Raw genomic sequence first — 20,053 nt, 5'->3', positions numbered from 1 at the left:
TCTATTGGTCGTCTCAAGCGCCTTGGTGTTGTGACCCCGCCCCCTGGCCTCACGCCCCGCCCCCGTCCTGTTTCCCCGCCCACTTCGGCTTTAGGCACGCCCCCCCGGGTCCCAGTCCCCGCCTTCTGCCCGCTTTCCCAGTTCACTCTGCCCTACTAGGACGCTGTGCAAGCGCCTAGCTTCACAGAATGAGGCGCATAGTGAAGGCCGCCGCGTTGGCTGCGTGCACTACAGGTGAATACCGGGCACCGTCAGGGGCGCCGGGCGCGGGGAGCGCTGCACGGGAGGCCGCGGGTGGCCGAGGTCTAAAACGCTGGACTTCCTGAACTGTATTCCCTTAGCGCAAGAGTTCTTTATTGTCCAGCTCCCTGCTATTGGGTTGCCCTTGGCAAACGTGGACCAGACAGGTAATCTGCCCAGGAGCACAGACAAGGCAGGGACTGCAGAAAATCAGGAAGGGACTCAAGAATTATTATATGCCCGCAATAAGAGACAGGAGAAACCAACAAAGTGGCGAGTCCTGAAAAGTCTCTCTTGAATTCAAGCATGTTTTATGCACTTATCTACCCTTTTTTCATCTGACGTAAAGAGGAAAGGAACAACCGGAATGTTGTAAGTTCTCTGAGTTCTCATGACCTCCGTCTCTTTTATAGATAAGCAGAATTATGGTGACAGATAGCCAAGTTTTCTTACTTTCTCCTCTTTCGTTTTCTTTTCTTCCTTCCTGGTGACAGTTACTACCCTCAGTCTGAGATTTTCTATTTGGAAGAAAATATAAGGCAGCGTCGTTCCAGAGTTACTCCGTTACATTTGTGACAAATCCTTTAGCTGGCATGTTCAAAAGGTATTCAGAGGAACGAACTTTTGTTAATATACTTCCCACCTGGAAAGTTCTGTCTGCTCATCTGATGAAGCCTACACTACTAGTCATCTTTCAAAGTCGGCTCTCAAACTAAATTTGTTTCTTATTTTGTTTTTTGGTTCTCTAGGCTTTCAGGCCAATCAAAAAATTACTTGTCTAGCCGGGCGATGGTGTCGCACGCCTTTAATCCCAGCACTCGGGAGGCAGAGGCAGGCGGATCTCTGTGAGTTTGAGACCAGCCTGGTCTACAAGAGCTAGTTCCAGGACAGGCTCCAAAGCCACAGAGAAACCCTGTCTCGAAAAACCAAAAAAAAAAAAAAAATTACTTGTCTGTCCTAGCAAGCCCCCAAGGCAGAGATGAGCCACAGGCAAAAGAAAAAAACATATATACCTTAATACATGAGCTGCCTTATAATCAGTTTAGTATAGTGGCGCGTGCGCGCGCATGTCACACAAACACAGACACACACACGTGTAACAGAGCATATTGTATCAAAAGACAGCAGAGCACAATAGTTTTGTTTTGTTTTTTGTCTGGGGGCGTTGATTTGTTTTATCTAGACAGTGTTTCTCTGTGTAGCTCTGGCTGGCCTGGAACCACAAAGATCTGTCTGCCTCTGCCTTCTGAGTGCTGGGGTTAAAGGCGTGGTTTGACAGAGCAAAATGTTAAGATGAGTTTCTGATTCAGCTAATGCTGAAGTTTTGCTAGTACTTCTGCTTGGTATGGTTTTCGTATGCCTGGCCGAATATAAATCACCACCTTAGCATGCCATACGTTGTTTTTTTTTTTTCAAATATCTACTAAGGCAGAATCACATGTTCTGTCATAGCAAGCTTTCTCTTAGAAAATAGGCGTTGCTTATCAGACATACACTAATGATATTAAAAATGAGGATCTGGCCGGGTGGTGGTGGTGCACGCCTTTAATTCCAACACTTGGAGAGGCAGAGGCAGGCGGATCTTTGTGAGTTCGAGACCAACCTGGTCTACAAGAGCTAGTTCCAAGACAGGCTCCAAAGCTACACAGAGAAACCCTGTCTCGAAAACAACAACAACAAAAATGAGGATCTGGACTGAGATAGTACCTCAGTTCCTAGAGTGCTTTCTTAATATGCACAAAGCCTTGGCTCAGTCTTCATCCTCACATAAACTAGCATGGTAGTACATACCCGTAATCCAAGTACTTGGGAAATGGAGATAGATGAACCAGAAGTTCAGGTTCATCCTCAGCTCCTGTGCTGGTTTGAATGTAATTGACCCCTATAATCTCATAGGATGAGGAGGTGTAGCTTGTTGGAGTGGGTGTGGCTTTGTTAGAGGAAGTGTGCCGCTGTGAGTGAGGGCTTTGAAGCTTCCTTTGCTCAGGATACTGCCCAGTGAGTCAGTCTACTTCCTGTTGCCTGCAAGATGTGGACTATCAGCTACTCCCCCAGCACCATGTCTGCCTGCCTTCTGCCGTGCTCCCCGCATGGTGATAATTGACTAAACCTCTGAAGCTATAAGTGAGCCCCCAAAATTAAATGTTTTCCTTATAAGACTTGCCGTGGTCATGGTGTCTTTTCACAGCAATAGAATCCTGACTAAGGCAGCTACATACTTAGTTTGAGGCCAACCTAAGATACCTGTGAAGTGAACTCCCACCCACAGAGTGGGGGCTCCCTTCCAGACCCCAGGTTAGGCACAAACAACACCCAAACCTCTGTTTTAACCAAGATCCTTTATTAAGCAGGAAGAAAAGTTAAAAGTGGCTGCTTTCTGCCTCAGGCAGAAAAACAGCATCAAATGGTCTTCCAGGTGTCCTTAAGAAGAGAAAAGGGGAGATCTGTGTTAGAATAGGCTAGGGTGTCCTGGTAAAGGAGACTGAGGAGTAGGGAGAAGGGAAAGGGGCAAGGATATTTGTCCTGGGGGGACAAAGGACTGACCTCTGAACGGAGAGGAGACAGATGTGGCACATAGGCAAATGGTGGTTTATAAAAGGGGGAACCCCATGTTAGGATGAGGTGGTTAATTTTATCTGAGCATGTTATTTAGGTGAGCCAAAGGGGGCATCTGATTCCTGGACTTTGTTTTTTTTTTTTTTTTTTTTTTTTGTTTTTTCGAGACAGGGTTTCTCTGTGGCTTTGGAGCCTGTCCTGGAACTAGCTCTGTAGACCAGGCTGGTCTCGAACTCACAGAGATCCGCCTGCCTCTGCCTCCCGAGTGCTGGGATTAAAGGCGTGCGCCACCATGATTCCTGGACTTTGGTAGTCAGCCGCAGGAGGCAGATGTAGCCAGATAAGGGAATATGCCTTGGTGGCTAGCTTTAGGAATGTCTTCTAACAGTTTTTAGCAAGGCAGAGAGAATGGGATGGAGGGCAAGGTCTGGCAGAGCCACATGCTTGAGTGGGCAAGTGTCCCTTCATTAGCACCTTTTTCTTTTATTATTAAATGGCTGGGTATTAGGTAAGTGGGCGTTGTTTTCTCTGGTTGCTTCCTGCTGACATTGAGGCATTCAATGAAGCTGGTTTGTTGGTCGAGGCAGGGAAGAGCAGGCTGTGTCAGTTGATGTCCAGGTTCTGCAGGACCATCTGAGGCTAGGGAAGTGTCGTCTATGAGACTGGACCAGGATGTAGAGTCTAAGGAGACAGCTGGACTGCACTGGAGTTGCTGGAGCAGTCTGTAGTCGGTTTGAAATCTGTTGGGACAGATAGACTAGGGACAGAGGTGACGTTAAAGAGTTTAGAAAACACATTTCGTTTGAATGTACATTTGAAACTTTTAGGTTCATGGTCCTGGCAGTTGGGAAGAGGAGTCCCAAGACCAGGGAAAGGGGGAGAGATCCCACCCTTAGGAATAGGCAATAGCCAGGAAAACTTGGGCTGTTGGTTTCAGAGAAAACGGACCCTTCTTTCTCTTACCAGCTGTCAGTTGCCAATAGCTCGTCAGCTGGAGGTGGGACTTCATGCCTACCTCTCTTTCCATTTTGGGATTTTGTCTGGATTGAATTTTTTGCAGGTCTTTTGCATGCTGTCATAACTGCTCTGAATTCATGTGTGAGGCTGCATTACTGTATTCCTTGTAGTCGTCCATGGCTTCTGGGTCTACACTCTTTCTGCCCCTCTTCCACAGTAATCCTCGAGTTTGGGAGGAGGGGATAGGAGATTTTGTGTGTGTGTGTGTGTGTGTGTGTGTGTGTGATATGTATGTATAAATGTGTGTGTGTGTGCGTGTGTGTTCCATTTAGGACTGAGTGATCTCATATTTTCTGTACCTTGTCTCTATGTTAATTACCGTCTACTTAAATAGAAGCTTCTCTGATGAAGGTTGAGAGATAGACTAATCTATGGATATAATGTTAAGTAATTAAAAGTCAGTTTAGTACTATTCCCATTTATTTAGCAGAGTGATTGTCCTATTTAGCCATAGTTTCGCTCATTAACAGTGGTGTCAGGTATGGTCTCAACTTGTGAAATGGGCCTTTAGATCCAACCACAAACTTGTTGGTTATTCTCATGACATTTGTACCACTATTGCACACTGGGCGTGTCTTGTCAGGCTGGCGATTGCAGCTGTCATGGTTCACAATTAGGTAAGACTGATAACCACATTACTTCTCCAGTAGTGTGCATAGCCCTACAGCGTGTGAGAGATAGCCAGCCATGATGAAGCTTCCAGTGAGTACCAGCTTTGTTTTTCCATGTTCTGTGACTTAAGTATGTGGTGTCATCAGCAATAAGGGGCTCTGGAGGGTAACCAAGAGCATTGGCAATAGTTTGGGGACTCTATGGTATCCATTAGGCCAATTACTTCAGAAGAGGTAACCCATTCTTGGCAGTAGGCACTGGGCTTTTTATTTGTTATCCTGTGTGTCATATAGAGGCCTTGTTGCCCCATTATAGAGTAACTCCTTTTAAATGGTGTGTGTGTGTGTGTGTGTGTGTAATAGTGTATAGCATGGGGGGGACTGGTTAACATATTGCTGAAAGATAGTTATTGTTTAGTTTCCAATTCTATATTATAAGAAAAGAAATTCACAAGTGAAGAAATGGTCATGAGCAATATACATGAATCAGAGGGGTTTGATTTGTTGTGATATAGGAGACCGAATTCAGATCTTTGTCCATGCTCGGCAGTGTTCCTTCATTGAGCCGTATACCCCCATCAGAACTGGAAGTGTATATGTGTGTGTGCATGCGCGTGTGCGCTTATGTGTGTGTAAGCTTGGTCAGGAGTAGGTTTCCATATGGTCTTTAGTGTTAATTATCCCTCCCCATATTCCCTCCCATCCCCACTCAATTTCCATTACTCCCTCTTTATACTAATGAGGGCATGTATTGACCCTAGCTGTGGCTCCGGGGAAGGAGCACAGGCAGATCTCCAGAGCTCACTGACCAGCCAGCCTTGCCCATTACTGAGCAAGACCTGACTCAAAAGTGGCATATAAGAATAGGGTGGAGGATACCTAATTTCATCCTTTAGCTTTTGTGAAATTGTACACACACACACACACACACACACACACACTGTTTCTCTCACACACTTGGCTTGATGTAGTATTCCATAAGGTATACTTATATCAAAACATCACATTGTAAATTTTCAGCATTTATACTTTCATGTATAATTATAAGATATAAAGTATAAGTTATAAATTATGAATATATTTACAAATTATAAATCATAATGTATGATTTATACTTGTCAATCATACCTAAATAAAACTTGGGGGATTACATTATTTTAAACTCTTTATTGCTGGTTGCTTGGTCTACAAGATTTTACCCACAGACTCTTACTGCATTTGATAGTTTGAATGTAATTGGTCCCCATAATGGTGGGGCCTTCCACTCTCATAGGGAGTGGCGCTATTAGAAGGTGTGGTTTTGTTGGAGTAGTTATACTTCTATTCCATCAAGTTGAATAAAGAAATAATGTAAAACTCGGGCTCAGAAGAAATCACAGCCTGGTATACACTCCTTGTTCTCACTCTCCACCAAGAAGTTAGATGTTCTCCTTAGTTGATATTAAACAAAATATACACCCAAATTATGCAGAGTATGCCTTTCGTGAGTTCATTCCATGGTGTGAAACAAACATGTGTACGGATTGGGAAGAAAATTGCCTGCTCTTCTCCTTGGGTGTGATGTTCACTCTCACATCCAGACTTCTGTAAAAAGCAGACGTCATTGGGCAGTTCTGATGTGCAGAGTACCCCTAAGTGCTACAGTAGGCATGGATTACTATGAATGTACAGTTACCCCTAAGTAAGCATGGATTACTATGAAAAGTGGGGTTCTTTGTTCAGAGTGGAAGTGAAGCTAGGAATATGCTTTTTATATTTATTTGTATTATTTTTTAGTTATGTGCATGTGTGTGTGTCTGAGTGTGGGTTTGTGCACTTGAATGCAAGTGCTCTTGGAAGCCAGAGGCATCCGATCCCCCTGGAGCTGGAGTTCTAGGCATCTATTGGCTGCTCAACGCAGGTGCTGGGATCTGAACTCGGGTCCTTTACAAGAGCAGTAAGTGCTCTCAACCTCTAAATTATCTCTCTAGCCCCAAGAATTAGATTCTAACTCTGAACAAATAGCTTTCTCCCCTGCAGTTTGAACCTAGAGCCTCGTGCTTAGTAGGTAAACACTGTATCACTTAAATCGTGCTTAGTAGGTAAACACTGTATCACTTAACTGTCTCCTGGGCTCTCCTTCTGTTTGTTTTGAGGCAGTCTCATTAAACAGCCCACCGTGGCCTTGAATGCACTCTGCAGCTTAGGCACTCCTCCCACTTCTGACTCCAGAGCAGCTGAGATTATAGATCTGTGCCACCAGGCCTAGCTGACACACAGCTGGGATTATAGACCTGTGCCACCAGGGCGGGCTGACACACAGCTGGTATTGTAGACCTGGGCCACCGGGCCAGGCTGACACATAGCTTTTAATTCTTGGAAGAGCAGAGTGAGTAGTTTTCACATAAAATTTTCTAATTTAATATCAAATAGATAATGTAAACAGTGAATTTTATAACTCTTTGTTTAGATTTTAAAATGAAATTTAGAAGTACATGACTTCTCAAAAGAGAGATATCAATGGCCGTTCAACTTTTTTTTTTTCACCCTCAGGGCTTTTCTCCAGAGTCCAAACTCCAGTTGCTTCGGGGAGAAGTCTTTCCATGTCACAGTCCCTGCAGCAAGTGTCAGGTCCTGTGTGGAACCTGGGTCGGCTCAACCATGTGGCCATAGCAGTGCCAGATTTGGGAAAGGCCTCGTCATTTTATAGGGATGTTCTGGGGGCCCAGGTAAGCGAGGCGGTCCCTCTTCCAGAACATGGAGTATCTGTTGTTTTTGTCAGCCTGGGAAACACCAAGATGGAGCTGCTCCACCCACTGGGGAGTGACAGTCCAATCACGGGCTTTCTGCAGAAGAACAAGGCTGGAGGAATGCATCACGTCTGCATCGAGGTATTTTATCATCTTAGCGTCTGCTGTTTTGACTGCCTATAACCAGAATCTTGTATCAAGTTTTGAACGGAATGGTACTGTTATTTTCCTTTAAGGGTGAATGTGTACGTCGCGCGTGGGTTTGTGCAAGTGTGTATATGTGTGTCTGTGTATGCACATGCACAAGTGTGCATGCATTCACTCCCTTTCCTTTGAGGAAACTATAAGAATAACATCAATGTGTTTTGAGGACTACTAGATCCAATAGATCTAAGCTAGACCACCAAAGTGGATGTATTGATTAAATGTGGACTCTCTTGTAATAAGAAAGCAAATGCTTTCCACTATCCCTATGAGGCAGTTAGGCACATGAAGAAAGATTATAAAATAAGAATTTCATCAACATGCCGAGGTTTTAGATGCAGTGGCAGGGATCGGACTGAGGGCACCATGCAAGCTAAACCTGTGTCAGACACAGGGCTATAGCCCAGCTGAGGTATTCTCATAATTCTGATCTATCTTTAAAAATTGAATAACTTTCCAGGCAATGGTGGCACATGCCTTTAATCCCAGCACTTAGGAGGCAGAGACAGGCTGATTTCTGTGAGTTTGAGGCCAGCCTGGTCTATAGAATGAGTTCCGGGACAGCCAGAACAACACACAGAGAAACCCTGTCTCAAAAAATCAACCAAAACAAATTAAATAACTTGTTCCTTGTTAGAAAACCAATTCATTTTCAATTTCTGAAGGTTTTTTTTTTTTGTTTTTAAAAATCACCCCTCTCCCCCACCCCCGCATACCATACCTTGCGTGTTGGAGGTCAGAGGGCAACTTGCAAGAGGCATTTTCCGTTTCCACTATGTGTGTTCTGGGGGATTAAACTCAGGCCATCGGGATTGGTGGTAAGCACATTTGCTCACTGAGCCCTCTCTCCAGGCCCTGGATTTTAATATCTCCCAAACTGCATTTTGCTAACAGTGTCTGAGGAAAACATGAGGAAATGTTTGACAAGAACATTCTCATTAGAGAATATTTATCTGTAGATGGTCATGTTTGGATAACTGACTTTGAGGCTCCCAGCAATGCCAGTTAGACTTCAGCTTAAATTAACTTGATAGGACAACTCATCAGCAAGACATAATGGCAAAATGAATGGCAAAGCCTCAGTCCTAATTCTGAAGAGCACTAAGTTGGCTAGAATAAAAAGCAAGACTGTATTCACACATGTGAACCTACTTTGTGTTCGGTACCTGGAATTCAGCCAAACACATGGACCCTGTTTCCAGTGAAGCAGGGATATTTAAGCAGTCAAGTGGACCCTACTATGATAATGGAATTAAGATGTGTGTCTTCTCAGTATACAGTGAGGTGGAAGGTGTCACAGGGCATTGGCTATAATGACTATGAAGAAACTCCCTCAGAGAACAGGAGGAAAGGCCATCATAACAGCTAACAAACACGTGTATACCCTTTGACACACATGAAATACTGGTTGCATATTGTATTCTTTAACTCTCCTGGCTGCTCTGTTAGGATGCCACTAACCCCTATGACAGGAGAAAAAACAAGACTTGATTAATTTGCTCATGGTAACATTAGGTATACACAACAGGGCTCAGGTTCAAACCCAGATTTATTCTGTTTCCACGGTATGCACTCGTAGCCATGTGGCCAGTTGCCTTCACTGTGTGATCAGATCTTAAAATGTAAGGTTGGGGACCCCATCCGACATTCGGCCAGGAGACCACACACAGTCTTGTCTTTACCCTTTCTTTCATTCTTGGAGGTTTCTTGGCTGCCGGTTTTATCCGTGGACAGAGGGTTTGTGTAAGCCCCCCTCTCAGGATGGAATACTGGACCATCTGCCTTTGAGTCTACTCTCTTTTCTCCTCCACGGTGTGGTCTAGGTTCCACATCAAGAGAGCTCGTGCTATCAAAGGAGGCCAGCTGTGAGTCAGAAGTTCAGTTAAGTAGAGTGCTAGTCCAGGAAAGTAAGAGCCAGTTCAAAAGGAGAGATCAGAGGAGGGGCAGCAATGCTATGAGTGTGAAATGGAGGCAGGTGACATGTGACGGTGTGGAAGGTGCTCGGCCTACTTCAATCTGATAGCATTGCCACTCGCAAAAGTGGCTTCATCACACAGATTTCCCTTTCCCATCCTGAGATATCACAGTGGTTTATGGGACTGCCTCAGGCACTGCTGTTCAACAGCCAACAGGAAGGGAATCAGAGACACTAAGGGCAAATGCCTGTGAGGTGATTTGGGCATTTTACCTGTCATTTCTACTCATATCTCACTGACCTGATCATAGTCAGACGGTACGTGTGGCTGGAACAGAGACTGGGCAGTTTAGTCTGTGTCTAGGCAACTATGTGTCCCGCTCAAACAAGAAAGACTTTGATAGCTGGGCGGTGGTGGCCCACGCCTTTAATTCCAGCACTCGGGAAGCAGAGGCAGGCAGATCTCTGTGAGTTCGAGGCCAGCCTGGTCTACAAGAGCTAGTTTCAGGACAGGCTCCAAAGCTGCAGAGAAACACTGTCTTGGAAAAAAAGGTTTTATAATTAAAAGGAAGAAAGTGAGAGCATCAGTCTGGATCAGATTTGTTTATCAATCTCTGCAACACTTGGCAATTTTTATTTTTTTTTAGGACTTATTTTCTGTGTTTGGGTGTTTTTCCTGCATGTATGTCTGTGCACCCTGTATATGTATGCAGTGCCTGTGGAGGTCAGAAAGGGGCATAGGATCCCCTGGATCAGGGGTTACAGATAGTTGTGAACCACCATGTGAGTACTGAGAACTGAACTCCAGGCCTCTGGGAGAGCAGCAAGTGCTTTTAACCCCTGAGCTGTCTCTCTAGCCCCAACTTAGCAAATTTTAAGAATAGGTATTGCCAAGATAGCCTTACCTTCTTTCTGAATGGCGAGATACTATAAAATGGAGTTATTTCTCTCAGAGCTGTGGCATTCTCAGATAGTGGAGTCACAAGATGGAACAGGTTTAATTCCTCAGAGCGAGTGGAGCAAAATTCCCTGCCTTTCCTTGAACAGAAAACTTATTTGCGAATGTAAATATTGAGATTTCAATCTCAGCGTATTGTCGGACTGTAGCCGTCATATTCTGTTCTGGCTGAAGGACTTGGGTCTTGAACTGTCTTCTAAAGTACAGTTTTCTGATGATAAAGCCCATCGGAAGCCCTTTCTGTGATCAGCGTTCCAGTTCCTCTGGCCATGGAGTAGAGTGGCATCACCAACACCATTTTGTTTGCTCAGGAGCGCAGATGCAGGAGCCGCGGTGCTGCTGTACAGGTCCTGCTCAAGGTTTCTCATGTGACACACGTCAGCAGTGACCACAGTGCCTTCCCAGATGCCACACTCACGTGACTGGTACTGAGTGCATTCTTACAGCTTGGAGTTCAGCTGGACGTCTAATAGGAGCGCCTACAGGGGACCTCTTTGGCTTGACAAGCGAGGTGTAGTTCTGAGGGTGACTGAATCTCTTTCTTTCTGTGTTTACATGTGCGTGTATCCCCACAAAACTAGGGAGGACCGTGTGGCCTCTTCTGATGGCACCTTCTGCCACTGCCTATTGGTCACAGTCATGTTTGAAGCAGAACAAGTCTCTAGATCTTGGCTTTTTAAAAAGTGTGTGAGTGCTTTGCCTGCATGTGTAGATGTACCTGGTGTCTAACAAGGGTAGAAGAGGGCATAGAGGCACTGGGTCCCCTGGAACTTCAGTTACAGATAGGTGTAAACTGCCATGTGGGTGTCAGGAACTGAACTTATGGAGGAGGAGCCGGTGTTCTGAACTGCTTAGTCATCTTTCTAGCTCCTGGATCCTGTCTCTTAAGGGGAAGAGCCATGCTTTCAGAGCGCTGTAACCACGAATGTGTGCTGAGAAAAAGGCTAATGTGGAATATTTTTTAAGCTATAAAATTATTTGAATTCCAAATTGCCAGAAATGGGGAAGTTGGGATCAGCATCATTCGCATATGCAAGAAGCAACAACATGCCTAGCCTCGTGAACACATCACAAGTAATGGGTTTCCTCAGCTTTCTCTAGCATTTGGTCAACAACATGCCTGGCCTTGTGAACACATCACAAGTAATGGGTTTCCTCAGCTTTCTCTAGCATTTGGTCAACAACATGCCTGGCCTTGTGAACACATCACAAGTGATGGGTTTCGTCAGCTTTCTCTAGCATTTGGTCAACAACATGCCTGGCCTCTTGAACACAAGACTCGGGATTGTTGAAACACAACAAGGTAGAAGGCCCATAAGCACCACATCACAAATAATGGGTTTCCTTAGCTTTCTCTAGCATTTGGTCATAAACATCACTAAGATGTCTTAATGTATATCGTGTGTTCAATGATTCTGGGGAGACATGAAAAGAATGTCTGTCTGAACTCGAGGGCACCAACAGCTCAAAGAATAACTCGCTCAACTCCGCCTTGATGGGGAGAGTGGGTTTAATTGGGGTTTGCTTACCAGGTGGTGGCTGACTGATTGCAGAATTGCCAGCACCCTGCCTACCAACGCCTTGTTTTCTATGGCTCCCATTCTACAACAGAACTGATACCATGGACTTAGAGCACCACCTAGTATTAAAGCAGCAGAAGTGACCACAGCTTAGATAGCAGGGCGTAAGTAAACTCAGACCCAGCAAAGTTATTTTATGGGCACTCTGTCCTTGCTCTTGCTGGGGATTCTATTGGCCTCAGAAAACACCGTCCCACGGAAGGGTGGCTTTGTTTTTCTGCACTCTGGAAGACAGACAGCTTAATGCAGCTGACTGCAAAATGGAGTCACTCTGGGGGTGGATTCGGAGAACTGCACATCTGTAAGTGTTACTAGTTCTTCTCTAGCTTGTAGGTCTTTTGCCGTTTCTTTCACAGTATCATCCCTTCTTTAGTCATCTAAGTCCACTCACTGGAGAAATGGATTTATTCTAACATCATTTGTCCTTAGCCAGACCCAGAAACCACAGTTTCTGCTGTGGACACTCTTTATGGATCTAGACATCTGAGAAATCAGCACCTGTTGATTGTAACGTGCCCAGTTTCTGGTACTGTGTGATACAACTTCAGCAGATGAGCCACAGCCTGTACAGTGAGTAGAGGACATACCTGTGAAGAGGTCCACATAGGATTGGAATGTTGGGTTCAATAATCTCTGCAGTGTGAGGGAGAGTGGTGATAGACTCGTGTGTGTGTGTGTGTTGGGGGCTGGAGGTTGCCTAGATTTGGGGAGGGGGGGTCAGAGTTAGTGATGTGTAGAGAACATCATTGCAGGAGAATGTGACGATCTGTATTTTTGTATGTGACCCTGAGAATACATCGGTTGTCACTCAGAATTCCCAAATCTCTCACCGTCCCCTGCAGCCTGAGCCGTTGTCACATGGAGCTCCCCCTGTACCCATCACTTGTCTGGTCCCCTCTCCTGCACTGCAGACAAGTGAGACACGGAAGACACACAAAAGAGAAGTGAACAGTTAGGAGTTTGTGGTCTTATGATGGAAGTGGCATTCGGACAGCTTTGTAGTGTCTTTCATTTCTAGTTTGGATCTCAAAGGTCATAGCCGGGTAGCATTTCTCGGGGGAGCCAAGAAGCTTGGGATCAGGGAAGCATATTTGCTGAGTGCCTACTAAGTGTAAACTGCTAAGAACTTAAGTGCCACCATATTTTAAATTATTCCCATGGTAGATGTTTGTGCTAGTAGATTTTCCCCACTGTGAGAAATAGCAGAGACAATGCGCTTGTCAAGATGAAAGGTGTCTTCTGGCTTGCTGACTTGGAGCTCCCAATTCATGACTTGTATCGGAGTAAATGAATGTAGGCAGATTGTAATAATATATACAGCTTTAATGGGGAAATAGACTTACAGGCCTTCGGGCTCACACTTGCCAGATTTATATGTAAACATTAGCCCGAGGCAAACACGCCCCCTAATGGGCTGGGCTTATCCCTACAATGACTTACTATCGTCAGGGCAGCGAGTGATGATGACAAGAAGTGAAAGACACCACTGTCTCCTCAAAGGCATCGCTCTAATGCCCTGAGACCTCCCTCTAAGCCCTGCCTGCTAAAGGCTCACTGTCTCCCATCAGCTCCACCTGGTGCCGATGTTTACTAATGAACCTTTGGGGCCTTAAGGGTCACAGTAACAACCTTTTTTTTCATTATGGATAAGAAACTCCACTCCCTCAGAAAAAGTTTGTTCAATGTTAGAAGAAATATCTGAAGTATAATATCACAATGTAGATCGCAAATCCACTAAGGTGGAAGGTCTTTGGTGTTACAGTTGTCATCTTTTTTTTCTGAAAAATTGAGGCTTCTTTTGTGAGGTGCTTTTGTTTTGGTGCGAAGGGTGGAACTCAGGGCCGAATGCACTCTAGGCATGGGCTCCATGACTGAGCCCCACCCCAGCCTATGTGATGGTTAAGGCATAGTCCTGTCCAAAGGCAGAGGAAGCAGCTGACTCGAGCTCAAGACGCACGGCAGCATTTGGTATTTTTTCCTCTCAGATGTACCCATATTTTCCTCCTTTTTCCAGGTGGACAATATAAATGCAGCTGTGACGGATTTGAAGAAAAAGAAGATTCGTAGTCTGAGTGATGAAGTCAAAATAGGTGCACATGGGAAACCTGTGATTTTCCTCCACCCCAAAGACTGTGGCGGGGTCCTTGTAGAACTGGAGCAAGCATGATCTGTAATTGGCAGACACTTAATTGGCTTCAACAACTCTTATCAACACTATCAGATGTATTATGCTACTGCTTCCTCTACTTAAAACGTCAAATTAATTACAGAAAGATTAAAATATATGTACACATATATATATCTATGTATATTTGTTATTTTAAATGGGAGGAAATCTTAATTAGTAAATACTTGGCATTGTTGAAATGATGTTCATAGACACTGCGCCCAATTTTTCCACTCAGGCAGACCTCCCACATCTTTCTCCAGGGTCTATCCCAGTGCCCTATTCATACCTTCTTCCCAACCCAACAGATCCAGCCCAGGTCCTACATCAAGTGCCCCAACTTAGGTCTTTCCTGCCTGCTTTACAGATGATCTCTAGGCTTCTTCTAGGACCCTCCTACCCATCTCCCAACTCAAAGGCCCTCCCACATTGCATCCAACTTTTGCACCCAACCAGATCTACCCCATACCCTTGGCTTGGACCAAAAGTTACATCCTATACATTACCCTAGTCCCCTTGGTACACCTGACTTTGTTACATCCAACCTCTAGGGCTAACCGCCCCCAACACCATCTCTTCTTCCCCGACCTGCTCTGTCCATATCAGATTTATAACTAACCAAAGAAACCCACATGTCCAGATCCCATTGCAAAAATACCAACGATGTGAAAGTGCCTCCTAGCCCGATAGAAATGTATGCCAATGAGAACTTCCTAGGGGAACTATAAGACACTATTTAAAAGAACAATCGTAAACTTCATTGAAGAAATTAAGGAGTTTAAAGAAGACACAAAACAGAGAAATAACTGAAGGTAAATTAGAACCTGAGTAATGCTCGAGGAAACACGAACACAAGGCTGATGGAAATGGCAAGGATTATCTAGGACCTCAGAATAGAATTTAACAAGGAAATAGAATCACTAAAGAGGTCTCAAGTTCAAGTGAAGAGGAAGTGAAGAATTCAATAATTTCTCTAAAATTTTTTTAAAGGAAATCCTTACAAGAGGAATGAATCAAGCAGAAGACAGAATATCAGAACTCAAAGGTAAAGGAGAGGATCTAAACCAAATAAGCAAGGAATAGGAGCACTTTACAAACGAACAGGAAAGGAACACACAGGAAATAGAACATCATAAACAGCCAGACCTTTGAACTGCAGGCATAGACAAGAGAAAATAATTCTAAGTCATAGACAAGATCTTCAACAAGATCATACAAAACAAAGAAAGAAAAAAGAAAAAGTTCTCAAGCTAAGGAAAAACACTCCTATACTGATAAAAGAAGCATACAGAGCATCAAAGACACAAGACACTCCCTGATTGGTGGGCTGTAACTTGCAGCTTCAGAGAACAAATCAGTCGCTTTGTTATCTCTCTAGAGGGGTGGTCTATAAAGGAGTAATACAAGCACACTATTGAGGACTCTAAGAAAAACAAGGAAATGGTGTCCTGTATCCTATACTTCTGTGTGTTCACCTGCACAGCTTCAGGACCCAACATAAAAGAACAGTTAGTTGGCTGGGTCTTCAGGTTACATACCCGTATCATAAAGCTAAGGTTAGGAATCTGTGCAGAGTTAATCACCGCCCTGGGTTAGCGGCCAGACCTAGCAGAGAGACTGGCACGGCAATCAGGCTGCTTTGTACATTAGCTCAACCAATCTGATCGCTGGCCATTATGTCTTTGTGAACTGGAGTACTTTTTCCTGGAAATAGTTTATCTTAAAAACCAATAGCAAGTCCGGATTTATCCCATGCTTTTTCAGACCTAGGCCAGCTGGCCTTGGTGAGTTCCCAATAGAACATCCCCATTGTCTTAGTGTGTGGGTGCACCCCTCGTGGTCCTGAGTTCCTTGCTCGTGCTCCGTCTCCTTCTGCTCCTGATTTGGACCTTGAGATTTCTGTCCGGTACTGGCTTTGTGGGAGCCTAGGCAGTTTGGATGCTCACCTTATGAGACCTGGATAGAGGTGGGCAGTCCTTGGGCTTCCCACAGGTCAGGGAACCCTGATTGCTCTTCGAGCAGATGAGGGAGGGGGAGTTGATCGGGGGAGGGGGAGGGAAATGGGAAGCGGTTGCGGGGACGAGGCAGAAATCCTTAATAAATAAATAAATTTAAAAAAAAGAACAAAAAAAAACCAATAGCAAGGGCCGGGCGACGCCTTTAATCCCAGCACTTGGGAGGCAGAGGCAGGCGGATCTCTGTGAGTTCGAGACCAGCCTGATCTATACAAGAGCTAGTTCCAGGACAGGCTCCAAAACCACAGAGAAACCCTGTCTCGAAAAACCAAAAAAAAAAAAAAAACAAAAAAAAACAAAAAACAAAAAACAATAGCAAGGCACCTGGTCTAATCTAAAGCTACTTTGAAGATAGTGCACAGCTGTCCTGGCAGCTGGGGAAAATCCAACTATTTTCATAGGCATTGACTGTGTAGTATATCTTTGTGTTCATTTTTATTCATCCAAACTCTGTATAGGCTAACATTATTGATATCAATTAGACAATACAGCTTAAGGAGGAGTCATGTTCTAAACAATCCACAGATAAAAATGCTCAGTAGATCAGGATGTACTCATGAGATAAACATGCTAGGATACAGGCAGTGGGGGATTCCCCATGCCTGCTAGGGGAAAATTGCAGGAGCACACGTGAGGTTACAGACAGAAGCAAGCGGATATTCCGGAGACTGTAGCCTCCTGGCCTTAACGAGGGTTTGCATCAGAGAGTTTTCCTTCTCGTGGGCTGACGCCTTAAATATTAATTTCCATCTACAGTTCTTATGGCATGGCTTCCAACAGGCAGGGCTACATTATGCAGCCCATTTGGCTAAGTTTTTATGAAGTTCAAATGGGCCTCAAAGATCAAGCCAGCCCAAACTTCAGCAGGCCCCACTCCTTACAGAGATGCTGTCGGCAGAAGGCCGCTGCTGGGAGGGATCATTATTCTCTGAGGTGTGGCCACTGGTAGGGTTTTCCATGCCCAGCAGATGTCCCACACCAATGCATGTATGGGCAGTACTAGTTGGACATAGTGGGTCATAGGGGAAAAAAGTACATAAGGACATGAAGAATCCGGGAGGACGATGTGTTACGGGAGATGTTGGGCAGGTTGAAAGTGGAAAGGTGGATTGGATCTAAACACATTTTGTTGTATACATGTGCAAAATTCTGAAGAATAAAACATTTATAATAAAAAGCTATGGTTGCTCTGCCTCAGTAACCATAGTCAGCTTTGAACTACTGTTTATACGATCCAGTTGGTGTCCTCTCTCTCTCTCTCTCTTTCCCTCTCTCTGTGTGTGTGTGTGTGTGTGTGTGTAGTAATAAGGGTGGCGGGGCTGCGTCCCTAGCACCCCGGCTGCCTGGCTTAGCTTATGCCCGAAATAACAACACACAAACTGTATTCATTTAATCACTGCTTGGCCCATTTCTATCTAGCCTCTTCTAGGCTAATTCTCACATATTAATTTAGCCCATTTCTAATCATCTGTGTAGCGCCCCTAGGTGCGCTTACCGGGAAGATTCTAGCCTATGTCCACCCTGGGTCGGAGCTTCATCGCGTGCGTCTGCCTGGGAGCTGGGAGCATGGCGTCTCTCTGAGACGTCTGCTCCCGAGAGGAGAGCTGTGGAGTCTGAGCTCACTTCCTCTTCCTCCCAGCGTTCTGTTCTGTTTACTCCTCCCACCTATCTTCTAACCAATGAGGGCCAAGCAGTTTCTTTTTATTTAACCAATGACCTTCCTCCATCATGTGTGTGTGTGTACTCACAAGTGCCACAGGGTGTTTATAGAGGTCTACCATGTAGGGCCCACAGACTGAACTCAGATCCTCAGGCTTGTCAGAGAAAAAGCCTTTACCTGCTGTACCATTTGGCCTACACAAATTCTTCATTTTTACAGTCAACCCAAGTTGAGGCTTCTGTTACTGGAAACTGAAAATATCCTAATTACACAAACAAGAAACAAGCAAACCCCAATTGCAAAGGCCCAGCACCTACACTGATTAAGTCAAAAGCTTTCCAACAAGGGCAAAGAACTGGATGAATTGCTTCATGTAGTTTCTGCAAATGGGTTCTAAAATTATATACTATCTTTTGAAACTTGACTTTAAATGCTTGATTAGCAGTGATTGTGTTTGATACTACAGGAGTGCATCAAGGTGTCAGTTCAGTAAAAAATGTGCTATTGGTGCTCGCTTCTTTAAGGCAAAGACAAGTAGGTCATTTACTTTACTTGTTCCCAGCATTATCATAGCAAGTAGACATACTTGCTATAAGTTAAAGCAGAGGCACTCATTTTATGGATTATGGGGATCTAATTCAGACCCAAGTCTTCCCCGGGAGAACTGCAAGCAATTCCTCATCTGCTTAGTGACTGTTTCCTTCTCTGAGGGAATGCATCAATACACAGGGGTCTGTGGCATTTTGGGGGTGGGGCAAGGCAGTATCAAAGATCCACCAGGACATGACAACCACAATTAGACAAGTGAGGAGTGGGGCAGGGGAGAAATGTAGCATGCTTGTATGCTTGTATACCTAGTGAGGCCACGGGGGGGGGGGGGGGGGGGGACGGGGGAGGGCGGGGAAGGGCTGGGCTTGTGGCTGAGAAGGTAGAGGTTCCCCGAGCACACACCCGATGCACTTCCATGCAGATCCCACAAGGTGGCAGGAGAGAGTCGAGTCAGAGATTTGTCCTCTGCCTTCCGTGTGTGCAGTGGCCGGCATGCGACTTCTAATCACACGTTCAAACAACTGTAAAGTCTATGATTTTTGGAAAACTATAAATACTATCTTTTTTTAATCAAGGTGAATTTGTCTTTTTACACATAACAATGTGATTTGAATAGGCTGGAAACAGCTACGGTGGGGAGGTGGCTAAGCTTGCCCTGTGAAGGTTCCTGTGTTGAGGCTTGGTCCTCTGAGCAGGGGAAGGCCCATGGGTGATCTGGGGGTGCTCTCAGAAAGAATGGCGGAACTCTAAAGAGATGTGATCTCTTCCTCCCACACCATGGCCGTTTCCGGTCATTTTCACCTACTAGAAGTCAGGCTGCTAGGGGGACTTTGACAAAGACTGTGTCATCGTGTTAGAACTCCTAGCATCAAAGTTCAGGGCTAAATGAGCCACTTTACTATGTGGGGTTAGCCTGCCTCAGGTGGTCTATTACAGGAACAACTGAAGGGGTACACCTTTCCGGACACTGGACTAGGTGCAGACCACACCCAAACACCAGTTTCCAACAGAGAGGTCCTTTATTAAGCAAGACAGAGAGGCAAGGTGGCTGAATCCAAATCTGGAAGATACCCAAGCAAGTGGCCCTGCAGGAGGGAAAAAGGGGGCAGGTCTGTGTTAGGATGAGCGAGGACGAGTTGGCAGGTTCTGATTGGGCATGTTAGTCGGTGTAGCCAAATAGGGAATTCGGATAGCTGGACCTCGAGAGTCAGCTTCAGGAATGAGTCAGGCTTAAGGAAGGGGCCAAATAAGCAACTGGACCTAAATAAATATGGTTTAACTAGGGAGGGGGCATGGGAGAGGGTGATACCTGCTGGTGCCACGTTTGCCATGCTTGGGCCTTCAATAACATGACCCTCAGTCATCTACCTTAAAAAAGACCATAAACAATCCTTGTCAAGAACCAGAAGTTTGCCCTTGTGCCTGTGACTTTGGCTGTAGATTTATCGTGTGCACCCTTTACTATATGGAGACACTGTCCCTCTGTTTCCAGTCTCTTTAGGGTTTTTATTACAAAAGGTGCTGGATATTGAAAAAAAAAACAAAAGCGTCTTTTCTGCATTATTTATTGACATGATCATGCGACTTCTGTCCTTGAGTCAATTTATGTGATGGATTATATTTATTGATTTCCTTAAGTTGAACCAGTCCTCCACATCTCTGGAATGAAGCCAACTTGATCATTATAAACGATCTTTTGGATTTGTTCTTGAATTTGATTTGCATGTATTTTATTAAGAACTTTCAAGTCTCTGATCATCAGGAAGATTGGTCTATAATTTTCTTTTTTCTTTCTTTCATTTTTTTAAATTGTTTTTGCGGGTTGCTTTTTGTTTGTTTGTTTGGTTTGGTT

The 20,053-nt window shown here is 44.8% G+C and overlaps 1 protein-coding gene across 1 annotated transcript; it reads left to right on the top strand.

The window, feature by feature from the left end:
- Positions 1 to 99: 99 nt before the first annotated feature.
- Mcee (methylmalonyl-CoA epimerase) lies at positions 100 to 14,107 on the top strand. The gene is made up of 3 exons (XM_041652878.1): positions 100 to 234; positions 6,957 to 7,294; positions 13,825 to 14,107. Exons 1-3 carry the CDS (start codon positions 189 to 191, stop codon positions 13,975 to 13,977), a joined length of 537 nt encoding a protein of 178 aa, XP_041508812.1. The 5' UTR covers positions 100 to 188; the 3' UTR covers positions 13,978 to 14,107.
- Positions 14,108 to 20,053: the final 5,946 nt, after the last annotated feature.

This window comes from Microtus oregoni, unplaced genomic scaffold, assembly GCF_018167655.1.
Source record: "Microtus oregoni isolate MIOR12 unplaced genomic scaffold, Mior012 000000F_ref0000247, whole genome shotgun sequence".
In the NCBI taxonomy this organism is placed as follows: Eukaryota; Metazoa; Chordata; class Mammalia; order Rodentia; family Cricetidae; genus Microtus; species Microtus oregoni.
Note: the sequence above shows the minus strand (reverse complement) of the source record. Positions and strands in the feature narration are given on the sequence as shown.

Bases quoted from the DNA above. Each gene is read 5' to 3' on its own strand.
- Mcee (XM_041652878.1), top strand. From the start codon at position 189: ATGAGGCGCATAGTGAAGGCCGCCGCGTTGGCTGCGTGCACTACAG. The intron at 235-6,956 runs GTGAATACCGGG...TTTCACCCTCAG, and splicing joins GTTGGCTGCGTGCACTACAG to GGCTTTTCTCCAGAGTCCAA. The intron at 7,295-13,824 runs GTATTTTATCAT...TCCTTTTTCCAG, and splicing joins TGCATCACGTCTGCATCGAG to GTGGACAATATAAATGCAGC.